This window comes from Puntigrus tetrazona, chromosome 21 (genome assembly GCF_018831695.1).
Source record: "Puntigrus tetrazona isolate hp1 chromosome 21, ASM1883169v1, whole genome shotgun sequence".
In the NCBI taxonomy this organism is placed as follows: domain Eukaryota; kingdom Metazoa; phylum Chordata; class Actinopteri; order Cypriniformes; family Cyprinidae; genus Puntigrus; species Puntigrus tetrazona.
The window spans coordinates 14,364,090-14,390,796 of record NC_056719.1 but is presented as its reverse complement, the minus strand read 5'-3'; the positions used below and the strand labels follow the sequence as shown (position 1 = coordinate 14,390,796).

General features: G+C 38.3%; 1 protein-coding gene across 4 annotated transcripts in view; it reads right to left on the bottom strand.

The window, feature by feature from the left end:
- dacha (dachshund a) overlaps window positions 1-26,707 on the bottom strand; it is a 124,659-nt gene that overhangs the window by 64,243 nt on the left and 33,709 nt on the right. For all 4 annotated transcript variants that reach the window (XM_043221973.1, XM_043221974.1, XM_043221971.1 and 1 more), the window contains exon 2: window positions 5,431-5,546. In XM_043221973.1, the coding sequence (XP_043077908.1) occupies window positions 5,431-5,546 (116 nt within the window). The remainder of the gene's footprint in view (window positions 1-5,430; window positions 5,547-26,707) is intronic.

Genomic DNA, 26,707 nt, shown 5'->3' with positions numbered 1-26,707 from the left:
TTTCAGGTACTAATACGCTTTAAACCAATTCCCGTATTGATAAAATCACGTTCTCTTTTTTCTCTTTCACACATAATAGCATATCACATTACGGAAGTTAAACGGGTTGCGAACTGCAAAATCTCATTGACCTTAAGTCTGTCCAGGTGACTGCTTCACGAGGCGACGCGCCATTCTGATCCCAAAAAAATCACCTTGACTAGCCCAAAAATACGAACAGAAACGACACGCGTCATCGAGGCTCTAGGTGCTCGAGAAAGAAGATGTCTTGTGCGTGCGAGAGTGCTTACAGGTGCATGACGGAGCCGGCGGCAGTCTTAAATACTCCTGCACCGAGTGCGTTGTGTGTTTCTGCACATGTGTGTGAGTGAGTTTAGGGAGGGGGGCAACAGAAGGGGGGATAAACAGATGGAGAAACTGCTCCCCAAAGGGACATGTCATTCATCAAAGTCACCAGCTAGGCCTGCAATTGTTTTCACCCACAGAGAAGAGAGAGAGAGAGAGAGAGAGTGTGTGTGTGTGTGTGTGTGTGTGTGTTTGTAGACAGGTTTGTGTAAGAGTCGCTTTCTACAAGTGTGTATGTATGAGACGGAAGGCCAGGGACGTGTGTGTGTGTGGGAATGTGTGAGTTTGAGAGAGTGTTCAAGTGTCCTTTCGCTGACATTTTGTATCAGTGCCGCCCATCAGTTATCCGTTATCAGCGGTGGGCCCAGACTCGAACCTCAAGCAGGCAGTGATTTGGGAAGTCTGTGAAAGTCAAATTACCCTGCATTACGGTTAAATACAAAAAGATTATTAGATCTTTTTTTTTTTTTTTTTTCCATTTCCTCAAATGAAAAGTAGTTTTGATTTCCAGGTTGTTGCTAGGGTTTGGCTTATCCAATCAAAAAAGGGCAGAATTGAAAAAAAAAAACTCCTAATTCCATTCTTATTAGTAGTTAGTAGTGCTATCAAATGTTTAATCGCATCCAAAAAAAAGTTATATAAAAATAATAGAAGTAATCCAAAATAAAATGTATATACATATACATATTTATATATGTGTGTGTGCATGTACTGTGTAAATTTATTATGTGTATATATAAAAACACATGCATGTATATATTTCAGAAGAATATGTTGTTTATTTATTAAATATATTCATATAAAAATGATATTGATATAAATATGTACATGTAAATATTTTCTAAATATATACTATGTGTGTGTATTTATATATGCACAGTACACACACATATATTTTGTAAACAAAAACTTATTTTGGACACAATTAATCGTGATCGAATTGTTCGACGACACTAGTAGTTTAGTTTCGTCATTAGGTGGGATTAAAAATGTAGAATATGATAGTGCAGAATATGTGCTTTAAAAGTAAATAAATATGAATAAACAGCTAATATGTTAATAATAGGAGTGCTAAAAAGCAACTAGTCGACAGTGAGAATTACTAGTTAACAGTGAGAATTCCTAGTTTACAGTGAGAACCCATGATCTTATAACGCAACGCTCTACAAAGTAAGCTACACAAACAAGTACAAAACGTTAATATGCAAATATATTCAGCGTATTGGTTGGAAGACAGGTCGAATTGGTCCCTATACTAAAGTATTACCAAATATTTCACCATTATTGATCACCAAAAATGTATTTTACAGTGAAAGTGATCAGAGCCAGTCTGTAAATGTTAACAATATTCTCAGTTTCAATAAAATAGCCGCAAGACATTGCATTGATATACCACAGCTCATAGCTTAACTCGTGTTGAACTAGCAACAAGTCTCTTAAACTGATTTTCTGGCCTATGGCTTAGATCACTCGACTTTTTTTTTATTGTCCACGGGACACCATCAGTTTTCAAAAGTAATAGCATACCTCTTCTCAAGCAGTTTCAGGTATCATGCCCAAAGCGCAAGCAACACAAGTTATTCTAACGTCGTGTACACAAGAGTTGTATATCAGCTCTCGGTTTCTCTCTCTTCTCCGCTCAAGTGCCACAGGCTTATAATGTTTCTGTCGACAGCAATCCAGGAAACCAAATGCAAAAACAAACCCCGCAACAACACCTGGTTTACCAGCACCCCCCTACTGCATTCAGACACTCCGTCCTGACTGAAAACACAGCGGAGGGCTGAAAAACACTTCGTTTCTCCAGAGACGCTTTTCTCTGGCTGCTTTTTTTTTCTCTTTCTGAGGGTGAGGGTGAGCATTGATATCCTCCGCTGAGCGCCGTATCAGCCGAGCCGCCACTTTGTTCTGCCTAATTATGGCGTTAGCAGGAAATAACAGCACAAATTGCTGCTAATAATTAAATGACAAGTCTGATCAGAATCTGTTGATGTGTTAGTAATGCTGCTAGAATGTGACAATAGTTTCGATGCCTCGAATGTATTACTAAAACTAATGCGATGAACAGATGTTTTGCCAAAGATTAAAACTGTTTATTTGGTTTAGATTAAAATAGAATAATTTAAATAAAAGTGAACATATATATATATATATATATATATATATATATATATATATATATATATATATATATATATATATATATATCAAAAGTATATATGTATTTATATATATTTATTTATTTGCAAAAACAGATAACTCAGCTTTTTAAAATTATGTTTAAATGTTTAAAATTATTATTTTAACATTATCATGTTTTTTTTTTTTTTTTGTTTTAATATTTTTTTAAAAAATGCCGTTTGCACAATGAAAATTTATATTAATGAAAATATTAATTCATATAGACAGAGTTATCTGTTTTTGTTTTTTTGTTTTGCAAAAAACTCTTTATATATATATATATATATATATATATATATATATATATATATATATATATATATATATATATATATATATATATATATATATATATATATAGTAATGTAATTGTAAGGTTTATGTATTGGGTAAGATTATGGATGTAGAATATGGTAAAAACTGTTAAAAATAAAAATAAAATAAAAACTGTTATTTCATTTTATTACATCATGAATTCATTATAAATACACACTTGTATAATTACTGACTATAATAAGGACATCTGTAATTAGAATTCATACTAGATTAATATTACAACCAATACTAATTACCTAATTACGTTCATTTTTACCTTATTAAAAAGTCACAAATCCAGTCATTTGCTGTGAAAGATCACAAGTTTAGTCGTCTTTGATAACTGTGCTCCATTGACAAGTTAATATTTTTTAGGTGTTATATCAAAAGTGTTATGTAAAGGTTCTCAGATGATTTACAGGAATTGTTTGAAGCACTGAAGCAGCTTGACTTCATCACTTGATTGTGCGTTGTCTATTCTTACTAGAATACACGCAAGTAACTGAAGAAATGCATGTGGAAAGAAGTGATTATTCGCTATAAACATTCAGAGTAAGTTCAGCTCCTCTGGTTTCACAATATGTTGATACTGCTGTCATGGAGAATAGACGGAGGCTTCCTGACGTACATGTGGATGGCAGTTCTTTTAGCACTGCATGGATTCATGCATGGAATTACAGCAGAAAGACCCGAGGGGTTTGGAACACGTCCGGATGGAGTCCAAAGTAAACACTTTAGTTCATTTAACATGTATAAAAGGGCAAACGATACCAGTAACTACCATCTGGAAAGAATACGCATTTAAAAGCTACACTATTTATTTATTATGCAACGAGGCTGCATTTATTTGATCAAACATACTATTACTAAAACTATTAATTATATTACAAAACTATTACTATTTCTAAAACTCTTTCTGTTTAATATTTAGTAGAATTTTCAGCATTTAAACTAATACTTCAGACATTCATAATGTACCAAAAAAATAATAACAAGTAGCATAGCATAACATAGATATCAGTAAGAAATCATTTGTGAAGGATCAGATGACACTGAATCCAGCTTTGCATCACAAGAATAAATTGCATTTAATAAATAAATAACTATATATATATATATATATATATATATATATATATATATATATATATATATATATAGTTATTATTTTTATATATATAATAAATGTAGCATTACCCTGTTAAAAAAAAAAAAAGTATGGTTTAAATCACAGCTGCTGGTTTGAGCTGGTTTAAGCCGGTGCTTAGTTGGTCCTGAGTTGATTTATGACAGTCTTGATCTGGTTACAAGCTGGTTATAAGTTGGTATAAGCTGGTCCTGTGTTAGTTCTATACTAGTTCTAAGCAACTAGTTCCTGCTTATAACCAGCCCATGACCAACTAAGGACCAGCTGAATCCAGCTCATACCAGCAGCCATGCTTTAAAACATACCTAACCAGCATATGATGCATGAGTAGTGACCATAACACTTGAAAAAATGAATTATTATTTACAAATAAAAAGTAATGCCATGACTGCAAACTTATGAGCAGTATAGTCTACCTGAAATATGAATATTAAAAATGTGACAGCAAATCCTCCTTTGCAAAAGTCCATTTTAAATCATATAAACTTATTAATTTGGTTTTACGCAAGAATGGTTTTACAGACGACTGACACAGAAATTCATATTCACATTTCATGAATGAAGCCCATAATGTCAGCGTCCCTTTTAACTCGCATTGCTCTCAAATCGCATCACATCCCACAAAGTCAGACATTTGTTGGCGTTGGGGATGGCGAGATGAGCAGAGGGATTGAGAGAAATGTGGAGGCACATTTTAAAGAGCTCCTTCCCCCCCCGGAGCGGCCGGCAGAAATAACAACAGAGTCATCTAAAATCAATCAGCGGGGCCGGCTAACGGACTGCTCCGGCTACTCCGCGCTGCGCAGATCGATACACGCGCTGGCCATTGTGAGAGCTAAATTGCCACTACCATCAGCAATTTAGAGAACTGAAGCTAAAAGGCAAGAAGAGGAGAGAAGAGCGGACATGACGTTAACGTATCCGAGCGCATGCGGTTTGGTCGCGAATAAAAAAATACGAAAACAAACACGCAGGTGATGCCCAGTGGTTTGGGATTTGGTCTAAAAGCGATAAAACAATTCCTCTGAAACAGATTGGATTCCAAAGGAAGGAAAGATGAAAGAGGGATGACGAGAGAGAAAGAGAGAAAGCAAATGCGTGCGCAGGAAAAAAGCAAAGAGGCAACAGAAATCCAATAGTTTAACCTCTGTTTGAGACGCAGTGGTGGCCAGTGAAGGACAGAGGGGGAAAATCAATACGAGCTGATTTGCAGAAGGTGGAAGAGTGGGAGGAGGAGAGAAGATGAGAGAGAGAGAGAGAGAGAGAGATGGGAAACAAGACAGACAACACAGATCAAAAAATACAGAATCCACAGAAGAAAGCATAAATGAGACAAAATGTTGATGTATGTGGTTTTACACACTGGTGTCTGTCGCTCATTGACAGGTGAGGCTGCTATTTTTAGGTCTTGCAGGTGGGTGAGCGAGAGAAGGGGGTCTTACCTGTCGGGGAGAGCAGGCTGGGAGAGAGCAGCCCGTGAACGCTGTGAGGAAGCAGGCGGGAGCTGTCCTGCATCGCCACGCCGAGAGAACGCTTGGGAGGACGACCGGGCCGAGAACTGCACAGAAAAACACACAGCAGGGGTTTAATATGACGTCAGATACATTTGCATTCGCTTAAACGTGTACAGTAGGACACAGAGACACCCAATATAGGCTACTTATGGCTCAATGACAACACCCTTATGCACTGAAAACTAAAATTCTTATGATACATTGCCACAATATATAGCCTTTATATATATATATATATATAGCCTTTTATTATACTTGAATAATTTTTTTACAGTAAATTCTTTACTTAAAAAAATCCAATTATTTTTTTCAAATAGTATTTTCTTTTCCGCTTTTTAATTTGTGAAACAACTGACTTAAAAAATATTTGTATGAAAAAACGTTTACTCTAAAAACCCTAATAAAAACTCTTTTACTCATTTTTTTTTCATTATATATTAACTTTTAGACACACCATCAATCTTAGAGTTATTGAATTGAATTTTTTCTTTAAATACAGAGGTTTTAAGGGCAAGTCGATTAAAATGTTTAATCTAATTGATTACATAGTGCAGTAATTAATCAAATGAATTGCAATTTAAACTTGTGAAAATACCCACAAAATATTTTTAAAGCCATTATTGTGTTAAATGAGAAAGTATCAAATAGACATTATTAATATAGCTTTAGGAATAAATATTTTGTTTATTACATGTAAACGTTTAAACTACAATGGCATAAACTGTTAAATATAAAAGAAGATAAAACATCTCTTTCAAGTTTCTGTATTTATTTATAAAATAATAACAAAATTAAACTGAAACTGACAGCTGGTGGTGTCTTTGAGTCATTCATTCATTCAATTTATTCAAACGGCTGATTCATTCAGGAATTAAGTAACGGCTCTTTTTATGAATGGGCTTCTGAATCATTGGTTCGCTTGATTTGTTCAAAAGGAGAATTCATTCAAATATTGCAGGATGTATTGTAATTGCGTCGTGTTTTCATAACTTATCAATTAAGTTAACACGTCAAATTTTATTTCGTTTTTTTGTAAGCCAACACGAAATACAAAGGCTACACTTCTGAAAAACCGTTTTTTTTTTTTTTATGTTTATCATCAGTGTTGCAATAAATGCTGCAAATGTGATTTTATGGAAAGCTCAGTCTCTTCTGACAGACCAATGAAAAGGAAAATAAATTTCAGAGCATAAGCAAGTTGCTATTTTACGCGCACATCGAACAAACGTACATACGGTTACACGTCATCCCCTGTCATGACAGATACGTGAACAAGCGCGGCTTTAGAATCCCGTTCCGCTAACGTACAACACGCTAGACAAATTATTCAACACAAAACACAAACACACACTTATCTCCCGCACTTCATTGTGAGACGGGATATCAAAGAGACAGGTACATGACAGTTCGAACCCTGCGCAAGGGTGCTGGCAGAGCAAAATAAGCCAGAAAAGCAAAATGCTAATTCCAATGCTGCATATCATTGGATCGTGTCCAAGTACATCAAGCAGCAAGTGTTTTTCACAGTTCTATTAATACTGCAGCGCTAACAAACACAAACCAGAGCGGAATCACCACTAACCCGATCATAGTATTACACAGGCAGTATTATAGTGGAGTTTCACAGAGTAGTAGTATTAGTAGTCATTTTTGGCAGCATACAACAAAACTGCTGTTTTGTGAAGTCAAGACAAAACAGCAGTTTTATATCCAACATGTGATGTGCTTTAAAGCACAACCTGTGTGCAAGTTTGCTACTGATTGTGAAAAACTAAATTAAATAACGCCAGCACAAACTAGCATTAACGTTATAGAATGAACATAATTGACGTCATTTGTTCACAGCAATAAAAATGTGTTTTGTTCATTGCGAATTTGATTTGATTTACACCAACAACACTATTCAGTAGTATAAAATATTTGAGGTTTTCAAAGTTATGAAAAATTTCCTAGAAAAAGATTCTTCGGTGGAATGCTACAGAATAAAAAAAAAGTAATAATAATAATAAATAAATGTTAAAAAAAGTAAAAAAATTTACTGATTCTACCTCTCACAATTTGCAATTTTTTTAACCACGGAGTAAAAAAATTAATAAATAAAAAAATAAAGTTTTCTAGGAATAAATTGAAACTAATGGTTGATGCTAATGGTTGATTTTTACAATATGTCAATATGTTATAATTATATCACATTATTATTTACATTAATTATATATATTTGAGTTACTTCCTATAAAATTTCAGCCCCTGGCCTCAACTGCACTTCCGTCACTCTTAGGCCCGTCTTCATTCTCTAAAACCTTAGTAGCGCGCTTATGTGTATTTTAAGTACTTACATTTCAACAATATTGCAGTCAAACGATGCCGATAAACAGAAGATCTACTAGAAGCCAAACGGATCAACGGTAAACTTCAAACGGCTCAGCGTCCATGCATCGTACCGTCCTTCCTTCCTTTCCTGCCTCAAGATATCCCACAGTTTAACTTGCTGATCTGTTGACAAGCTTGTCATGGTCCGTAGCAAATGGGAATCACTTTGGACCGTCACATTACTAATCCAATTAAAAACTATGAACAGTGGAGCGTGGTGGAAAAGAGAGGCAATCAACATGAATCACTTTAGCCGTTGTAGTGCCTGTAAATGGAGAGCAGTCGATGGAGTTAACTGTACTGTAAAAAAAAACGTCAGCACAGTTTGCCAGACCACAATTCCTCTATAGCACGGATAAAATTAATGGAGTCTTTGATTCTGGGAGAGTCCGACAAACTACTTTTAGCCTTGTTTTGTTAGACTTTTTGCTCTGAGAAAACGTTTGATTTAACTGACAGAAAAAGTGGAGGGGGATCAAGACATTGGAACCGGTGTCTCCCACACGATCGCCGCGCAGTGCTAACCGCTAAGCCACAGGTGAGAAAGAAACTTATTATAACCTACTGTTAGTAAAAAAAAAATCAGTGTGCGTGAAGGCCCGAGCCTGTTTCAAAGTTGGTTTTTACATCATTCTGACAAAAGCCACGTTGGAAAACAATCAATTACCTCAGTGTTCCGATAACACGACTCCATTTCCTTTGAGGAAAGCAAATTAGAAAACAGCCTGGTGGGGCAGCAAATGATTCTGCGGGGTCATTGTGGTGCAGGAACAAAAATCAGCAAAATGTCAAAAGATCCCGCCTTTTTTAAAGACGGTCAGCTGCTAATTTGAAATCACAGATCGGTGACCGTTCAAAAAAAAACCTAAGCAGACGTTTCCGGTCGCGCTTCAAGCGAGGTGGAGAAGAGTTTCCTGTAAAGCTCTACATAGGTATACGTGTGTGTTGAAGAACAAGAAGAATTCTTTCTTTCCTCATTTGGAGCATCTGACTCACTTGCTCCTTTCGAGCATTCCTAATCGAGGCGTGCCTGAAATACAAGATAGAAAAAAAGCCAACATGCTGGAGTCGTTAGAAGTCTGCAGTCAGGCGATTGTGCGTGAACAGGCACTTGACTCCCGCGGGACTCTTAAAGCTATTTTCTTATTTAGCTCCACTTTGACTGGGTATTGTTAGAGGCCGAGCAGTTCTTTCCTCGCTCGTGACAGGTGCTTCCCTTATATAAAACCCATCCTTTCATTTTCAAGAGCGCTTTCGGAAAGGTACAGCCGTCATCTACTCAACACAATGTTCCAGAAAGAGTACTGGAATTCTAATTGTGTGGAAATATGGGACTTGATATGATTATACTAACAAGATTATATATAGTACTGAAAAATAGTGATTTTGGATCGATTGATTCAATTAGTTGTAGTTTTTTCAGAAAAACAAAAAATATAATTTTGCGCTAAATACACCTAATGATGCAATTATATATAAACATATGGGTATACAGATACCATATATTTAGTGTGTAAAGTGCACGAAATGATCAGCTTTTTGGACAACTTGAGCACCTATACTGATTTTGTGCTGCACATAATTCGACATAAAAAAGGGAAAAACTTAATTTTTCAAAACGTAATATTGCATTGTTTCACAGTGGTTCATATTTCATCTTATATAATGACATTTTTGTTACACATGTAAATGTATGAATCTTAGTAGATGAGTATTGCATATAAATGCAAACATTCGCCGTGAAAGATAAATGTGCAATTTTACTGCAAATTTTTGCGTATTAGAAATTTTATATATTTTTTTATACATTTTATAGACTAGTTGCTGCAGCTATAATTTGAAATACATAAAATAAATAAAATCAAAGGATTCCAAACTGCTGCTAAGTATCCAATAATATGGAGATGACTATAGCCAAGTCCTCGAGTTCTTACTGAAAAAACAAGATTTTTAAGAAGCGCAGAAACCGTATGAAGACTCCTAATCGGAGTGTCCTGACTTTGTCTCCATTAACCGGTTGTAATGCAGGTCTATTGAAGGCTGCTTGTCAGTATATTGAACCGGCACCCTGTGAACCGCTCAGTTCTTCAGTCAATCTGACTGTAATGGAGCCTCTCACGCCCTGAGAATTCCCTGATATGGGAATATTTTTCATCTCCCTTTCCCACTCGCAGGCATGATGCCCATGTGCGTTCCCTACAGCCACGACAGACAGTGAAGAGCAGCGAGTATACAATCACAAACACACGCACACTCCTCTCTTTCCCGTATCCCATCGGGCTGGAGGAACAGATGGCAGTGAAAAGTCATTCACACGTTACTGCACGTTCCACACGCCGGAGAAGAAAACCCTGTCAGTGCGCTCGTCGCAACCAATCACTCTGCTCAAATCCCCGGCGACAGCATCGCGCTCTGTTGGGGACCGGCGAAAACTGGGTTACTAAGCACTTTTTATTCTCTCCCGGCTTCGTAAATGTGCCCTTGTCATCTTTTAAACGGCCTCATTCAATATTCATGAACAGGCGACACCTGCTTGTCTCGCTGAGACGATGCGGTTGAGACGGTGGGGGCGCGGCAAGTTCAGAGGTAGGCGAACCAAAACCACGCCCCTCTCTGCGCCGTGGGTGTGGCCTGTGAGTTTCGTTTCGCGGAATCAAACTTTGCTTTAATCTTCTCGTTTAGCGAGAACCCGTTTGTACTAACATTTAGCCCGGAAAAAAAGCGAAGGCCAAGATCTGGACCGTGGCCGGAGGGGGCTGGGGAAGTGCGGGAGGACAAGGAGGGAAAACAAAATCAGATTTCCAAAATTATAATGGAAAACGGTTTTAACAACAACAAAGACGGCAGCTGAGGCAAGAGAAAAATGTACGAGTCAGGGTGCCTTTGAAGATATTTAATTAAAATCTAATCCTGCATTCTTAAAGGCTCACATAAATTAAGCTGTCAGTCAGGAGATTTATGCATTCACATTTGCATATTGCATACAATTCATCAATTACTCATGTTTGAAAGGCTTGAGTATCCCAGGGAGAGGAGCTACCAGTGTGCCAGCTCAGAGAGACAGACAGCGAGAGAGAGACAGCGTGAGGGAGAGAGACAGACAGAGAGGATGATGGGGCTCCTGGTACCCGCTGATGCCCAAGAGGAGTCAGTCTCCATATGTCCATGCATTCAACCAATACTACTCAAATCCTTTCTCTTCCAAACGTACACACACACACACACTGTGCGTGAAGCTGTCTGGTCTTAGACTGCCACATGTAAAGCTCTATTCTCACAGTCAGACAACTGCCGCTGATTTCATTCTGCACTTTGCTCTCAGTGTTGTACAACTAAACTAATTAGTGTACACTAGAGCGGACCACAAGTACATGTGGCAGGCATAAGCTAAATGATTCACGCTTTACTGGATAGTTCCTTCAAAAAATTGCATTTTGTATATCTACAATATGTTTTTTCGTGGTTTAAAGTCTCCTGTGCTCGCCAAAGTTGCATTTATTTGAACAAAAATACTAAAACGGAAAAACTGTGAAATATTATTGCTATTAATCTATGTGGATATATATTATTCCTGTGATGCAAAGCTGACTTTTTAGTCTTCGGTTTCGCTTGATCCATCAGAAAAGATGCAGATTTGCTGCTCAAGTAAAAAAGAACAACATTTATTTGAATTAAAAATATTTTGTAAAAATAAAACAAAGAACTGTCCCTATGCTTAAGATTTAAAGTACATTTCTATTTCCATTTTACATACTGAGGAAGGAAACTAAAGTTGATCATTTTGTTGCTGTCAATAAAGCTGGTATTGTCTTCTATCGAACTGCATTTCAGCACAGACAAGGTCACACCTGACATTTCCAGGTATGTATGTTCAGTCATCACTCTTTCTTATAAAGCCATCCAATATTTCTCAGATTAAAGGCCAATGCTTTTAATTTGGGAAAGGCTTTGGCTGTGGTAGGGCTGTTTTTCCCCACAGGCTTCTCTCACACTGCGTTCCATTATCTTGATTGCGATTGTCAGACGAAGACTATTGTTAACCATAACTAGCGGTTTCGCTGTAGGGTTGAGACAAGCCAAGTGCAACCGAGGAGACGCCAAGAAATTAGGACAACTGTCTCCAACCACCTACCGGTTGGCTAGTTGAATTTCAAAGAGGATGGAGTGCTTAATAAACCGTGGCCAAGTTGGGGAACAAAGATGGGGAAAAAATGGCATTAACATTGATATCTTATAGGAACTTTGCTTAATAGGCGCCTAAGGTTTATTCCAGGAAGCAGGTTATGCATACCTGGCAATTTTATGGATAGGTAAATGTATAACTTTTTAAATTTATAAACAGATAAATCCACTTTTAACGTTTTTCAAAAATCATGTTTTTTGAATGTGCATTCCAATTAATCTCAAACTGTTATTTCGATTAAGAAAATACAGATAAAAACAACAAAAACGTGATTTAATTCTCATTTCACACATTCATATTCACGTTTATTTATTTGCTGTTGTAACAGGACATTATATAATGCATTTTAACATTATAAATGCGATAAATCTCACCATATTATAAATGTGGAAGTAAAAAGCCAAATATCTTTGCTAGCGCAGACTGTCTTTAGATCAATCGAATTATATATTTTCCTTTAAAAAGCCATATAACTCTTCCTCATTGCAATTAAATCAACCTGATTAAAGAATAACTATTAAAAGATACCATTAAAAATGACCGCACTACCAGCCAGTAGGTGGCAATATGCATGAAGACTATAAAGAAAGTGCTTTATCTTAGCCGCGTCCCAACGTGCATACTATCCATCTTAAATTCTAGAAGATATTAGTCATTTTTAATGCTATTTAGGCAGACAGGGTGGATAGTATGCACATTGGAACACGGAGTTGGTGTTTGCTTTCATGGAGATTATTTTCATTAGTTAACTTTCTCCTGGTTGCGTTTTTGGAAGCGATAACGGTGAGTGAGATCAATCGAGACTTAGAAGTTTATGTGTTGGTATCACCTACAGTACCCACCTAAAGTATATTAAGGAAACTCGGTAAAATTACAGTCCTGTCTCTTTACCGAAATTGGATGATTAAATTCTGAATTGCTTTCGTCCAGGCGGCCGCCGTAACGGATGACCCCCAGATCGGCTAATGACAGTAAACAAAGGTGTGTTTTTCTAAAATGCCGACTCCTGGGACGCCACCAGAGAAAGGTCAAGCACTCAGAGCGACAGAGTCCCGTCTATGTGGCACGCATGCACACAAACACACGCGCCGCCCCGGCCCTCACAATGTCTCTTTTGTTCTGCGTTATTAACTGAGAGAATTCCTCCGCTTCGAGCTTTTATTAAAAAACGGTGTGCGAGGAACCGTTTCTGAAAGGGCCCCCGGAAAAAACTGAGCGTCTCCCGAAGAGAAATCTCCGCTCGTGGGTTTCTTTAAGTGCTGCCTCCGTCTGACACCGTGTAGCTTTTAGCTTAAGTAACCGCCGATCATAATTTTTCCCTCCTTCTCTCAGCAGTGCCACTACAGAGCTACTGATGGTATTGAATAAATGTCAGATGTCTTCCCCCCTGCTGTCTGCTCCGAGAGCGAGAGAGAGAGAGAGAGAGAGAGAGAGAGAGAGAGAGGTGTTGCCTTATTCATGGTGGGCGGGCGGGTGGGGAGGGAGAGTTTGTTTGTGAGCCATTATCTTCATCCATCAATCAAATCCGAGGAGCGCGCGACACGAGCGCATCATTTGATTGCACATGGGAGCCTGTGTGCGTATGAATATCCATAACAATATGGACGTCCAGTGAGATGATCTTTATTTCTAAATGACACGCGAGGCCTTGACACGCGCTGCTAAACAGCAGATCACCGGGCCCGCGTGGAAAAAAAGCTCTGCGGATTTACACACAATTAGTATGTACGGCATTCGCGAAGTTCTTGGACGGCCCCTCGGACGTTTTAAACGCGTTGAAATTCCGCGATGAATTCAGAAAAACGAGCTTACATGTGAACGAGCTGACGCCCGCTTTTGTCACACCTTTTCAAGATTGTATTCACAGGTTTAAATGTGTTAAAGTGATCAGTTATCGGTCTAAATTGGATATTGTTTCATGTGTCATAACTGGTTGATATCTATCCCAGCATCGCAGAGATCCCTACTCTATTATTATGAAGGTTTTTTTATGAAGTACGTATTTAGATTAATACTGTTCATACTATTCACTTCTGGCGTACTGTATATACTAATAATTGCGTTATACATATAAAAATATACATAAAGATATTAGCCATTTATCGGTTATTGGCCATAAAAAGTTAATAAATGAATGCTTGTGTGATTTAATATCTATGCAACATTTGACACAATTTATGTCAACTTTAAAAACTTGCAATGGAAAAGATGATTTTCTAGTTTAAAAAGAAAAATAAATTCCAGTCTTACTACTGGATAGTTATTAATCCTACATCTTTTTTTTTCAGTTTTCGTAGATAGATAGATAAGAAGGTGTGTTATTTATTTTTGTTCTCTTTTTACTATGAATGAATGAAATCAGCTTTCATTTTTAAAATCAAGTACAGTGAGCTAGTGCATTTAAACGTACGATAAACTGTGCGTTTGTGTGTGTGAAAGGGGTCAGCGAAGAGGTCATCTGTCCGATGCTCAAAGGAATTGATGTTTGACGCTTATCATTAGTCCATACACACACGCGCACGCACACACACACACACACACATCATATTAAAAGCGTCTGTTCCAGCTGAATACGCGGTTTAATCCTCCCTCTTTAGACATGCTCGCTTCCTTTTTTTCAGCCCTGCATCTCTGTGATTCTGTATTGACTCTTCACTGAACATATGATGAGCTGGTGATTTACCACACGGGGGAATGGACGGACGAGAGAGAGAGAGAGAGAGAGAGAGAGAGGGATGGGAAAGAGGAGGGAGAGGCTGTCGTCACTTGACAGCTCACTGAGATACGACTCAATGCACGGCTCTTAAAAATAGCAGCTCTCTGATAAACAGCACGCTCTCCCTTTAACCCGCAGCAGAGACGGCGGACACAATGTGCCCGACTGCGCTTAAGTTAAGACGTGATAGATTCAAAGCATCCCAGCAATGAGACTCGCTCTGACAGCCTGTTAACGGTGAGCGGACGCACATGTCGGGCCTCCGGTGTGTGAGAGAAAACAGACAGAGAGATTTCTTATCTTTGTATACTCTCTCTCACACACTCACACTAACACACACACACACACACACACACACATTCGCCGTCTGTTTTACCCATGCTGCTTTAATACACACTCGTATCAGTCTAAGTAAGTTTGATCTCTTTTTCCATTCCACCTGTTTCTCAGTCTCACTCCATCCATCTCTGTAAGTGCTGCGTTTTACTCTGTCAAAGCGACTGTTGAATGTTTAAGTCAACATGAAATCGCAACTGACCTTTTTTTACTCTTCTGTGATATGATTTATCAGAGCGCAGTCTTCTGAAGTCTGAATTGCTCTACCTCTTTTTATTATTGCAAACGGGTTTATTGAACATGGTTTCACAATCTTTTTCATTTATTGCTTTCAGCAGCTAAAGCCAATGAACGTCCTAAACTCTTTATTGGGGGTTATAATAACCCATTTAATAATTTAATGTTATAAATAAAGTTTTGGGTAATAACATAGGGCTGGGTGATATGGCCTAAAAAATATAATGGTAATTTTTTTCATATCAGTCGATAGCGATAATTATCATGATCATGTTAAATCTTGTTGTTTTTTTTAAGTTTATAGCCAGATTTTTGCTGCAAAGTGAAAGTAACAATATAAATATCTTAATAAAATGTATTTCTTAGTTTTTAAATGTTCTAATGAATGATATTGTTTTTAAATGAATAAACAGGTTTGGGTTGTCTCACAATATTAATATATTTTTTTCATTATCAAAATCAGTAACATTAGTAAAACTTTTATTAACCTCAGTTTTATATGGTTAAATGGATTAAATGAATAAATTATAATAATGCCACATTTTATTGTCCCTAACCGTAACGGCGTTGTAACGGTGGAAACAGTCATTTGTATGATTATGCGTTACTGAAAAAAATAACACGCCGTTATTCCCATCACTGATTATAATTCAAATATGATACAAGAATACAGTTGTGAATTAAAGCTGACGACATTAAAATGGGCAAATAACAGCTGATACATCATTCTACTGGCAATGAAAACATATTCTAACAAAAATGTTTTTTTTTTCCACACTACAGAAGTCAGTGCCTACAATCAACCTTTTGATTACCCACATTCTTCAAAATTTCTTCTTTTGTGTTCAGCACGAGGGTAAAGATTTTTTTTCAGTGAACTATCCCTTTAAGTGCAACAAGTGTAACGTCCTGATTGCGTTCAGATGAACCGAGCGATCGGGACAAAATGTGGCTCGCTATCACTTGAGTACGGGCTCTTTGCCGTCGGCGCGGCTTTACGTTAACGGTCGACTGAAAGCAAACAATTTAGATAGCGAAACGCGCTGAACCTTGACACGTACAAACACATGCTGTTACCACGAAACACACACACACTTCTCCTATATCCTCTCTCAAGTCGCCGGGTTCAGATCCCACTCAATTAAATTAGATCTGCTTCCCGTAATTCTGCCACTCTCAGCGCCAAAGCTGACAGCAATCGGCTTTCTTCCTACACGACGACTCACCGTCCCTCCAGCGTGAGTCTTTGTGGACCCTGGCGGGCGGGATGATGTGTGCGTGTGACAGAGGGGGGGTTTGCCTTCAGACAATAGCGAGGGTTGGCACTTAGCTGTACGCGGATTAAATTCTCTGACATTATCAACCCGCCTGCTGAATCCGTGCAGGGGGCGGGAGGAACAGGGGTCGGCAAGATGCAGAACAAACCTTCTATCCCCGATGCTCGACGTCTCACCGCGGATTACTGTCACTCACCGCCGAGAGAGAGAGACGAAAGTGAGAGAGAGGGAGGGTTACTCTCATTTATTTAATAACCCGCACCCTAATCTGTTTCAAAACAGCAGAGGGAGGGAAAATGTCATGGGAAGATGTAAACACGAGGAGCCGGTGGCTCTTGTACCTACAAACAGAGTCTTTTCTGAATTTAACAAGTCCTTTGCTTTCGTCTGTGTGAGGACTGGAGATGAAAGTTGATGGGCTTCTTTCTCCAGCATTTTTATTGTGACCTCTATACTTTTTTTCCATGCGCATTATTAGACTAGATTAAAATATCTCTGAGGTTCTCGTGAGAAAATATAGCAGATAACAGCTATTTTTCCAAAAGGAAGGCCTTACGAAGTCACTAAAGCAGCCCTCAAAATGCACCATGAGCTTGTACTCCAGTGAGTTTGGCAATGACTTTTCCCGAAAACAATTAACAGCATTTATCATTTTGCATGTTCCCTGGGAATTAAACCATGATCTTGGCATAGCTAACGCCACAACATCATACAGTGAAAAATGACTGAGACTGTAAAAAGGTGACTGTAAAGGACCTGTTGATTGATTACTGGCAAGTTCCCTTACTCTATATGGTTAAGTATGTGCTTTAGGGTTTTGTAACTATGCTAATAAATCAACATTTATTACTTTACTTTAGCGTTGTATGTTATCAAGATAGTGTGCACTGTGCAACTTCTATATATAAGCATTTACCTCACATTCATGTGACTTTTTCATTGTTTTTAGTAGGTTTATATATTAATATTATATCAGTTGATTAAATGAACAGGTTTATATCCAATGTGTAAAAGGTTGGTATTGTATTTATGATGTTTAAGTTCGGCTGCTGTACATTTCACAGATGGTAACGTAAAAGTTATACATTTACAACCCCTTATACATAAATAGATCTCATTATTCCATCATTTGTTGGAAAGGAAGGGTGTTGACGTCAACAAATATATCTTTCACAGAAATAGCATGAAGCAACTTGACGTTAACGCAAAGGACATGGCATTTTTAGGTATTAACTTATCAGGGTGCGGGACGGGAATCTGGCTTTGGTCAAACTATTTACTCATCGGACCTGCCGAAAACTTTTCTTTTCACCAGTGTCTCTTTTACCAGCGTAAACTTTCAACCAAAAAAAAAGCCAAAAAGTTGAAGCGACTCTCTTAGCCGTCTTAATTCCGCACGACGAATTGCTGTAATGATTTTACCAGATTACAGGACGCCATGTTCGACGCACTGAAAGCTGGGGTGCAGAGCCGGGCCAAAGGTCAGGATTAGGGACTGTTTACAAGGCCAGGGTGAAAGTTCACAGGTCAGGGGCTTAAGACTCACAAGCCCAATTGACACAGTAACCTTATTGAGTTTTTCCAGAGGCGGCTGCCAAGCATTCGATAGCGCGCGGCGCATTGTTTATACCAAAAAGCACTGCGGCGAATTGATAAATTGCTAAATTAATCCCTTCGCACACATTTGGAATTGCAATGCTTTTCGCTCATTCAGGAGGGTCACCCTGACCCTGCTTTTGTTTTAGGCAGATTGTAGCAGCTTGACTTGATTAAATGCATTTGATCCTTTTAGCAGTGTACAGTTCCATTCATATTGTGCTGAGGAGATGGAGGTGAAGCATTAAATGATCCTCTCTATGCAAAGTCACACGCCGAACTCCATGCACTGTGGACACGAGAACATTTAAAGTGGGATGTGTTTAACAAAAGCTATAAATGATACTATATCATGCGAATGTCCTATGAGAATATGTAGATTAATAGACATGAATGAGCGGAAAGGATGCACACGCGTACAAACATCTTGATGTGTCTAAAATCTCATTTAATTTAGTTGAATTGACTTAATTAAATGTATTTTGTATTATTTCAATTATTTAATAAACAAATCTAAACCGTTGTACGTGATCATCTTTGACTGTTTTCTTCTTTTTTTGGATCTCGATGGACATTCGTATGAGCTTTTTTCAAAGCAGTGGTAAAATTGCGGATAAAATCCCATTTAATGCGATAGCCGGCACTTTGCACTTGCGCTGTCTAGATGCATTTTTAATTCACCCCTATCAAGTTTAGATATGATATGGCACTAATCTTCATGCTCTAACGGGTCACCATGGCAATGGCCATCTGATCAATTTCCTGTCCTCGCCTGTGTATCCTGAGTGACCATAAACGTTCATTACCACTGCTCTGCGATCGCTAATGTTTGGAGAACACATCTCATGTTGGGCACAGACATAAAGTTGGGAACCGAAACGTGTTACATCTGCTCTTTCAGTTACAATTACATTACATGTTGAGTGCAAACGCACACGGACACTCACAGCCATTCACTTGAAATGCGACTAACGACACATCACACAGCGCCTGAGTTACGAGCGAATCGCTTCGCTCTCACGAGTAACACCTACCAGATCCGCTCTAATTTGATGTAGGCAGAGGCAGACGTGGAAAATCAATAGCGGGCTATGAGAGTGGATTTTTGTCCTATCAAAAGATGCCACGGATGGCCGTCGCTTTGCTCGAAACATTCCTCTTTTGAAGGCCTTTCCAATTAAACTAATGGTTTGGCCTGTTGAATGACTATTTGTTCAGACCGGAGTGAGTGCTCTGAGCCAAAACGAAGTGGCGAAGAACATATCACCATTTAATGAGGAAGTAAATGGGTTTTGTCCACATTGCAGTACAGTCTTTTGCTTAATACAGTTGGCTTGTAATTAAAGAACAACAGATTCAATTGAAATGCATGAGTGTAACGCACAAGCGCTCAAAGTGCATTATTGCACCAAAGCACAATTACACTGTGTGTCTCGCAGACTCTTTAGTATCTCAGACCCTTCAGTTTGTCTCCCGTCAGCAGGGCTAACCGCTGACCCCGCGTTTGGCCTGCCTGTCAACTTCCTGTTAAGGTTAAACACACCAGGCCAGCATCCTCTTTTTCACTGCATTAACTAAGCAAGCTACCATGGCTACAGCAGATCGCTGCACTTCTGGGAAAAGATCACAGCTGCTGTACTGTATAAAATATGATTTCATTATACAAACAAACAAACAAAAATAAAACTTGAATTTCATAGATAGATAGATAGATCGATAGATCCTTTTGAAAATATGTAAATTAATAGATTTGATAAAAAGAATGAACAGAAAGGAATAATTTAGTATAAACTATGTTCAAATGAATAAAATCATATATCGCAGTATGACTAATTTAAATTAATTTTGTTATTTAATTAAATAAAATCATATTAATTTAGCTTAGTATTAGAGGCAGCAGTGAAATAATTTGTTACAACATCTGATCAGTATTTATTCATAATATTTGTTGATGATTTTTGTTTTTTTTTAAGTGAACATTTGGATTAGCTTTGTTGAAAATTGAGGTAAAATATCCAATAAAATCCTTTTGAAATCACTCCAATATGTTGATTTGGTACTCTAAAACATTTCTTCTTATTATCAGTGTTTCTGTGGAAACCATGGTGCGTTTTAGTCAGGATATAAACATTTATATGAAATGTAATATAAATATCTTTACTGTCACTTTACGTTAATTTTACGTTAAAGGCAATCACGGAATAATAACCACAAAAATGAATTTCCTGTACCATTTATATCAATTTTTGATGCATACGGAAGTGAAATTAACATACACGCTGTATTAGCGCTGTTTCGCACAGTGAAGCATTTATGCGCAGATTATCAAAAGCAGCTTGCATCCTTATTTACGCACCCCGCAGGTATGCGCTCTGTCTGCACTGTAAATACATGTATGTTCTGATTAGTGCTGCCACATGTGAACGGTTAAGAGGGCCGACGTAATGCGGACCAGACGCTATGGATTCCTGTACAGTCTTAAATGGACACATGTTTAAAATGGATCCTTTTGAAGTTGCCAAACAATGTGCAATATCAGGAAACAAGCTGTGTGCATGAGGCAGGAATGCGGAGCGTGGGGGAAACGGAGCAGAGAGGGGGACACACTTAGCAAGCCTGTGGGTAAAAGTAACACACAATGAAACATGAAAAAGACTCCAGTCCCCATTAAGCCGGAGATCACAAGACAACAGTGTGTGCGCGCGCGTGTGTGTGTGTGTGTGTGTGTAAGTCACAAGAAGACGTTTAGTGTGTCTTTACTAATCGTGCGCTTAATGTATACTAAATCCTCGTTTTTAAAAGTTTCCAACATAACGCTCCGGATTGATTCAAACTCTGTTTTTCGGTTTCACTGGCTTTATCTCTTGTAGACAAACACTCGCACATACACACATACACACACACACACGGGATGGCCCTCATGGTGAGAGCAAGGCTATTTTTGTGCAGGTAGCTGAGCACTTGGTTTGCTTTAATCAGGAGTGCATTGTTAGCTATGGCCTGATGGGAGGCGGGAGGCCCACAGTTAAAAAAAAAAAAACAGTATAGAGGAAAAGAGGAAGCCAACACACTCCTTAATCATATTAAGGAAATAGTTTAACGAAATGAATGTTCTTTCAAAAAATTCCATATTTTTCTTCCGTAGTACACAAAAAAGATGCTAGGAAGAATGTTTGCTTTGCTTTTTCATTTAAAGCGGATGGAGAGCATGGCGCTGTCAAAAAGCGCAAAATTCAATAACTATAGCTGTGTGTACTAAGGTATCTGAAGCCATACAATGGTTTGTGATGAATATTAAATGAATACTTACGGGATCGCTCGAAAGCACGAGTGCCCGTTCGCTTTCGTTGTATGGGAAACAACAACCTTGACATTCTCATATACACAGGGTGAATAAAAATAATATGATTTTTGGAGTGAACTTTCCCTTTAAATATTGCTGGAGTACGAGCAATCCAACAGGCCTAAATGTAAGTATAAAATATGATATGCAAAATGTGAAGCTGACTGGGTAATTGATTTTTTACTGCTTGTTGGTTCAGTGGTATTAATGAAGGTGAATTTCAATCTTGCTGCAATATTATTGACACTTGCTAACAGAGGCATGATTAATCGGTTTGCATTAAAATGTCACTCGTTGGCTTTATTTAAATGTATCTCTGCCTCTTTTTTAACAATTTAAACGTAAAGAATTTAAACACACATTATGCATATCGATAAGGCAACAGCATATCTATCGAAGGCCGCGCCCTGACTTAAAAAATATAAATAACGAAATTGTGCTTCAGAAAGCAGCCACAAATTCTCGTCCATTAACATTCTGCAGTGTTAATGCCGACTTTTAGAAACATGAATAAATCTTTTTCATCAACGTGCGCGTGACGGATCTTGTGAGGGCCGTTTCTCCTCCCTCATCCTGCAGGCGTGGGCACTTGTCTGCCAAGAGTGTTCTTTAATTTAAGGAGTCTGAACTGTCAAAAGGCATTGTGGGATACGGAGTTGAGTCTTGGTGCTTGTTGACAGTCCCCAAGTTAAAAAAAAACACTCCATTCAGAATGTATTGGAAAAGTATTTAAAAGTAAAAGCAAAACACAGAAAATCATGTCATGATAATATTCAATGCATTGTTTTAGTATTTACTTTATTCCTTTTTATCTTATTTTTCCTGAAAAAAACTTGTTAGTCATGGTTTCCTGCAGTTATTTCCAGCAGACCTTTTTTGTGTACCTAATTTAGAGCAGTGCTATCTGTTAAAGAACCAATGGCAGATGAGTGGATGGTTCAGGAAACGTGTATGAAAACAGTCATTATTTTCTCATTTCTGATTGGTGGTGGTAATATTGCAGCCATTATAGGCTTTTAAATGTGTAGACACCGCTCATCTTGGCTGATCTCTCATCAATAATTACACAGTCATACACCGAAACGGCCGTCACCTTGGTATGAATCAATCAGCTTTGTTGTTTAACCTGTTCAGCGTGCATAAATTTTCATGCTTTAGTGTCACTATGAACTACCCGCTAAAGACAACACTGAAAGACAATGTGAGTGTGTGTGCAAAACTAGTGGAAATCTATTTTTCATTATCTTCTGACATCTAATTTCCACTCTCCGAATGATCCTTAAATTTTTACGTAAAAAAAAAAAAAACTTGTACCGTTGGCGCCAATAGCCTCATGGTTAGTTTGTTAACATACAGCGCAAATGCGCTAACAGCAACCCGAGTTTCGAGGTCCTTTCAACGATCCCGCTCCACTCTCTTCTAACAGTGCTTTCCTGTCGTCTTTCTACTGTCATATCTATAAAAAAAGTCGGTACTCAAATTACACAACATTTCCGCAAGCACAAGCAGTTTACAAAAGTGCGCTAGAACGTTTAATCTTTTGCGGTCCTATTTCTATCTAGAAGTTTTTAGTGACACTTAAAGTCTAGCGTGTATTTCTTAGCCCCGTTTAAACAAACGCTCGTCAGTGCATGCTTCTATTTTTGTTGGGATATTCAGTACCTTATAGTTGTTTCATTGATGAACAATAGGAGGAGCCGCTACATTAGCGCATATGGCGCATTTCTCAAAGTACAACGTTAAAAAATATAGTCGCGAGAATGCTATGCTGACGATAACGTGTTTTGCGTTTTTGCGTAAAACCTTAAGTATGCGTTACGCTTTGGTATTAGTTCTTTAGGAATACCCAGTGGGCCTCACTGAGATGTAAATGAGGCCAGTCATTTTAGTCTTCCGTCAGATCTCCAAGGATCCCGAAACCCCAACTGGCTTTAAATCTAAGTCGCGAAGTCCTCTAGCATCTCTCCGCTCCATCTCCTCTCATACTGCTCTCGCACCTCCCCATGCCTGGCTCAGTAGAGTGCATTTTAGCACATGGGATCGATGCTCAGATCTGTAGTTAACCGTGCACTGTAATGCAAATGCGGAGCCGCATTGATCGACAGGATCTCGCCCGCACCGCTGCCGCTGTCCCCGCAAGGGCACTCCCTCGCAATCCGATAAACGTCCCGGCTACAACGACTGCTGTGTGCACTGGGTTTTCAAAGTGCCGCTTCAGCACTACGGCCAGCTGCAGGAACGCGGCAGCGAGAGAGAGATGTCAGGCTTTCAGAGGCGTGCAGGGAGGTGAGGAGACGCAGATGAAGGAGGCTGAGTGGGCGAGAGGTGTAAACTTGAGAGGAATATAAAGTAAGTTTGAAGTAATTACAGCTTAGATGGCAAAGTCTAATTTCATAGCAATTAGCCGAATGACTTATCATCAGCGCAATCTTCACAGTGGATCACTAAAAAGAAGAAGGGCCCATCTCTTAAGACACAGCGTTTAGAACGGCATCAATCAACGACGGAGATTATATCGCGACAGGGCAGATCTTCCGCGTCTCAAAAACCTCAGATCTCAAGACGCGAACTTATCACGCTGAGCAGAACGAGAAGTGAGTAGGCCTCCTCAGAGCACTTGCTTGATGTCGTAGTGCCAATACGGAGGAGGTCGCGAGAGTGGCCCGTTTCAATCGGACCAGTGCAGGGTTTGCGCTGTCGATTCAGTTTAGACCTGCTGTTGTGCAAGCAGATGTGCGAAGGAATGAGGAGGCGTACGCACAGGACAAAAAAAAAACATCATGGAACAGATTTCAGCGCATCGTCGTGAAAATGCTGAAAATTAGTGATATCCTGATAAACAACGGGACGCGATGAAGCGGGCGAAGGCTTGATGTCTAAAGTGTTCAAGAGCTTAAAAAGGTGTTGACAGCTAGCATCTTATTTTCCTGTGTTTGAGCAACTGTTACTGCTGTTCACTGCCTCTGTAAAAAGTTCTTGACTTCTTGAAGTTTTATGAAAAATAATAATTTAATATTTTAATTTGAATCTCTCCCATCTATAAATGGCAAGGCGGCTGGCTAAAACACGAATTTAAGCCTGTCAAATGTCTTTTAAGTAGTTACATTATAGCTCTTTATTTATTACATGACTCTCTGGAACGCTTGATTACTTATTTCATTTTGTGGTCAAATATTTTTGCATAATGCCTCCTGTACTTTATATCTGACCACTGGTCTTCTACAGTCATGCCTCTCAGAGATTTTTCCTCTCATTTAATCAAATAATAATTCAAATCAATATTTCATATCAATTTATTTATTTAGCGAGCAAATATAAAATCAGTAAGATATTGCACCACCATTACTGTAAAAATTACCAACTGTTTAAATCACACATATCTAAAATATACATGTAAAATCTAATTCTATATGAAAGTATATAATTCTTAAGACTGTGTAATATACAATTATATTTAATATAATGTAGAAAATAATTAGATACTGTAATAGTGCTGTCAAAGAATTGTGATTAATCACATCTAAAATAAAAGTTTTGGTTTACATAATATGTGTGTGTAATATGCATATTTATTATGTATATAATACACACACATTCATGTATATATTTAAAAGAAAATATTATATTTGTATATTAAATACATTTACATATTATATACATATAAATAAATATACATGTAAATATTTTCTAAATATAAACTATATGAACATGTATTTATATATAATAAATATATACTGTACATGCACATTATGTCAACAAAAACTTTTTTATTTTGGATCCAATTAATTGTTTGCCAGCACTTTTATATAAATATTTAACAGTTCACCTTAATTTTTAAGCTCGCTTCTGAAGGTAAGGTCACATTTACTATTGTAATGTGAATGTTGACTTGTGAAATCCAGTGACCTTACCACTTCACTTACAAATATGTCACTAGAATAACCAATATATATAGTTACCAGCTACAAGCCTGAAAGGAGGAAAAGGAAAAAAAATGTTGTAAAACCCGACAAAATCGGCAGGCTTTCGTCTCGTAAGTGATGACACCGGAGGCCCCATTTTGTCACTTCCTCTAACCCCAGAATTCTTTAATGCATTAAAACATATTTGGTCCAATTCAAAACTATCAATCATTGAGGAAGGGCATAAATTGAAAGCAGAGCATGAGACTTACAAGCACCAGAGTGGTTCCACATGTGGTCAACAACTGGAAAGCTCTGCACCAAGACTGCTCAAAAAAAACCTCAGGCTGTTGCTAATTCACCCCCGCTGGTTAGCGGTGGGATATCCCAGCCTGATCAAGCAATATTATATCAGTGTCGATTTTAACCTTGGCTGTAAAGCTTTATCAGTAGGTTTCTCTATCGCTGCTTTCCTAGAGGAGAACATATAACCTGCTCTTTAACTTTACAGTAGAGTTATACAAGCCCTTCCATGCAAACAGCACTGTTAAAACATTCGGATCAGAGCTCTACGGCCAGTAAAAAAAGGCAGCACACATAGTAAAACCCTTACTGGAGACCTGCTAAGTTTAAACAGTGAAAAGTGGACTCAAACGTGCTGTAAAATTACATACACGGTGTATTGCAATGTAACATTGCATCGTAAACACAAAAAAAGCAGACTAACAAAAAAACCTGATATGTAAACCTGTCCTCTACGAGCAGGCTCAATTCAATTACCATTCCCCACACAAACGAGCACACGTTTTCTTCTTTTCATTCTTTCATCCCTCTTTTCTTTTTTAGCATAGACAAGGCTTATGGAAATGAGCTCTTCTCTGCCACTGAGGGTTGCCAAGCCCTGTGCCCCAGTGTAATGTCATCCCACTTAAAGACTGTGTAAACAGCATTATCGGCACGTTTGCACGACGCGCCGCGACCCCCGAGTGCTCGCCGCAAGGTCAGGGTGGGCAGGCAGGGGTGCAGGGGGGAGGCATGCGGAGCGGGACCGGTGTGGTGCGCGTTCTGCATCTGAAGACAGACGCTGAGTGTGCGATACATGGCCTTCTGCGACTTTCGCCCTTAAGGACATGTTGCATTAATAAAAAGCAAAAAATTTAAATTACAATGAAATTGCAAAACACTTTTGTTCCTGGTGAGGTGGGATTTGGGGACAGGTTTGGTCAGGATGAAGGGTGGTTTAAG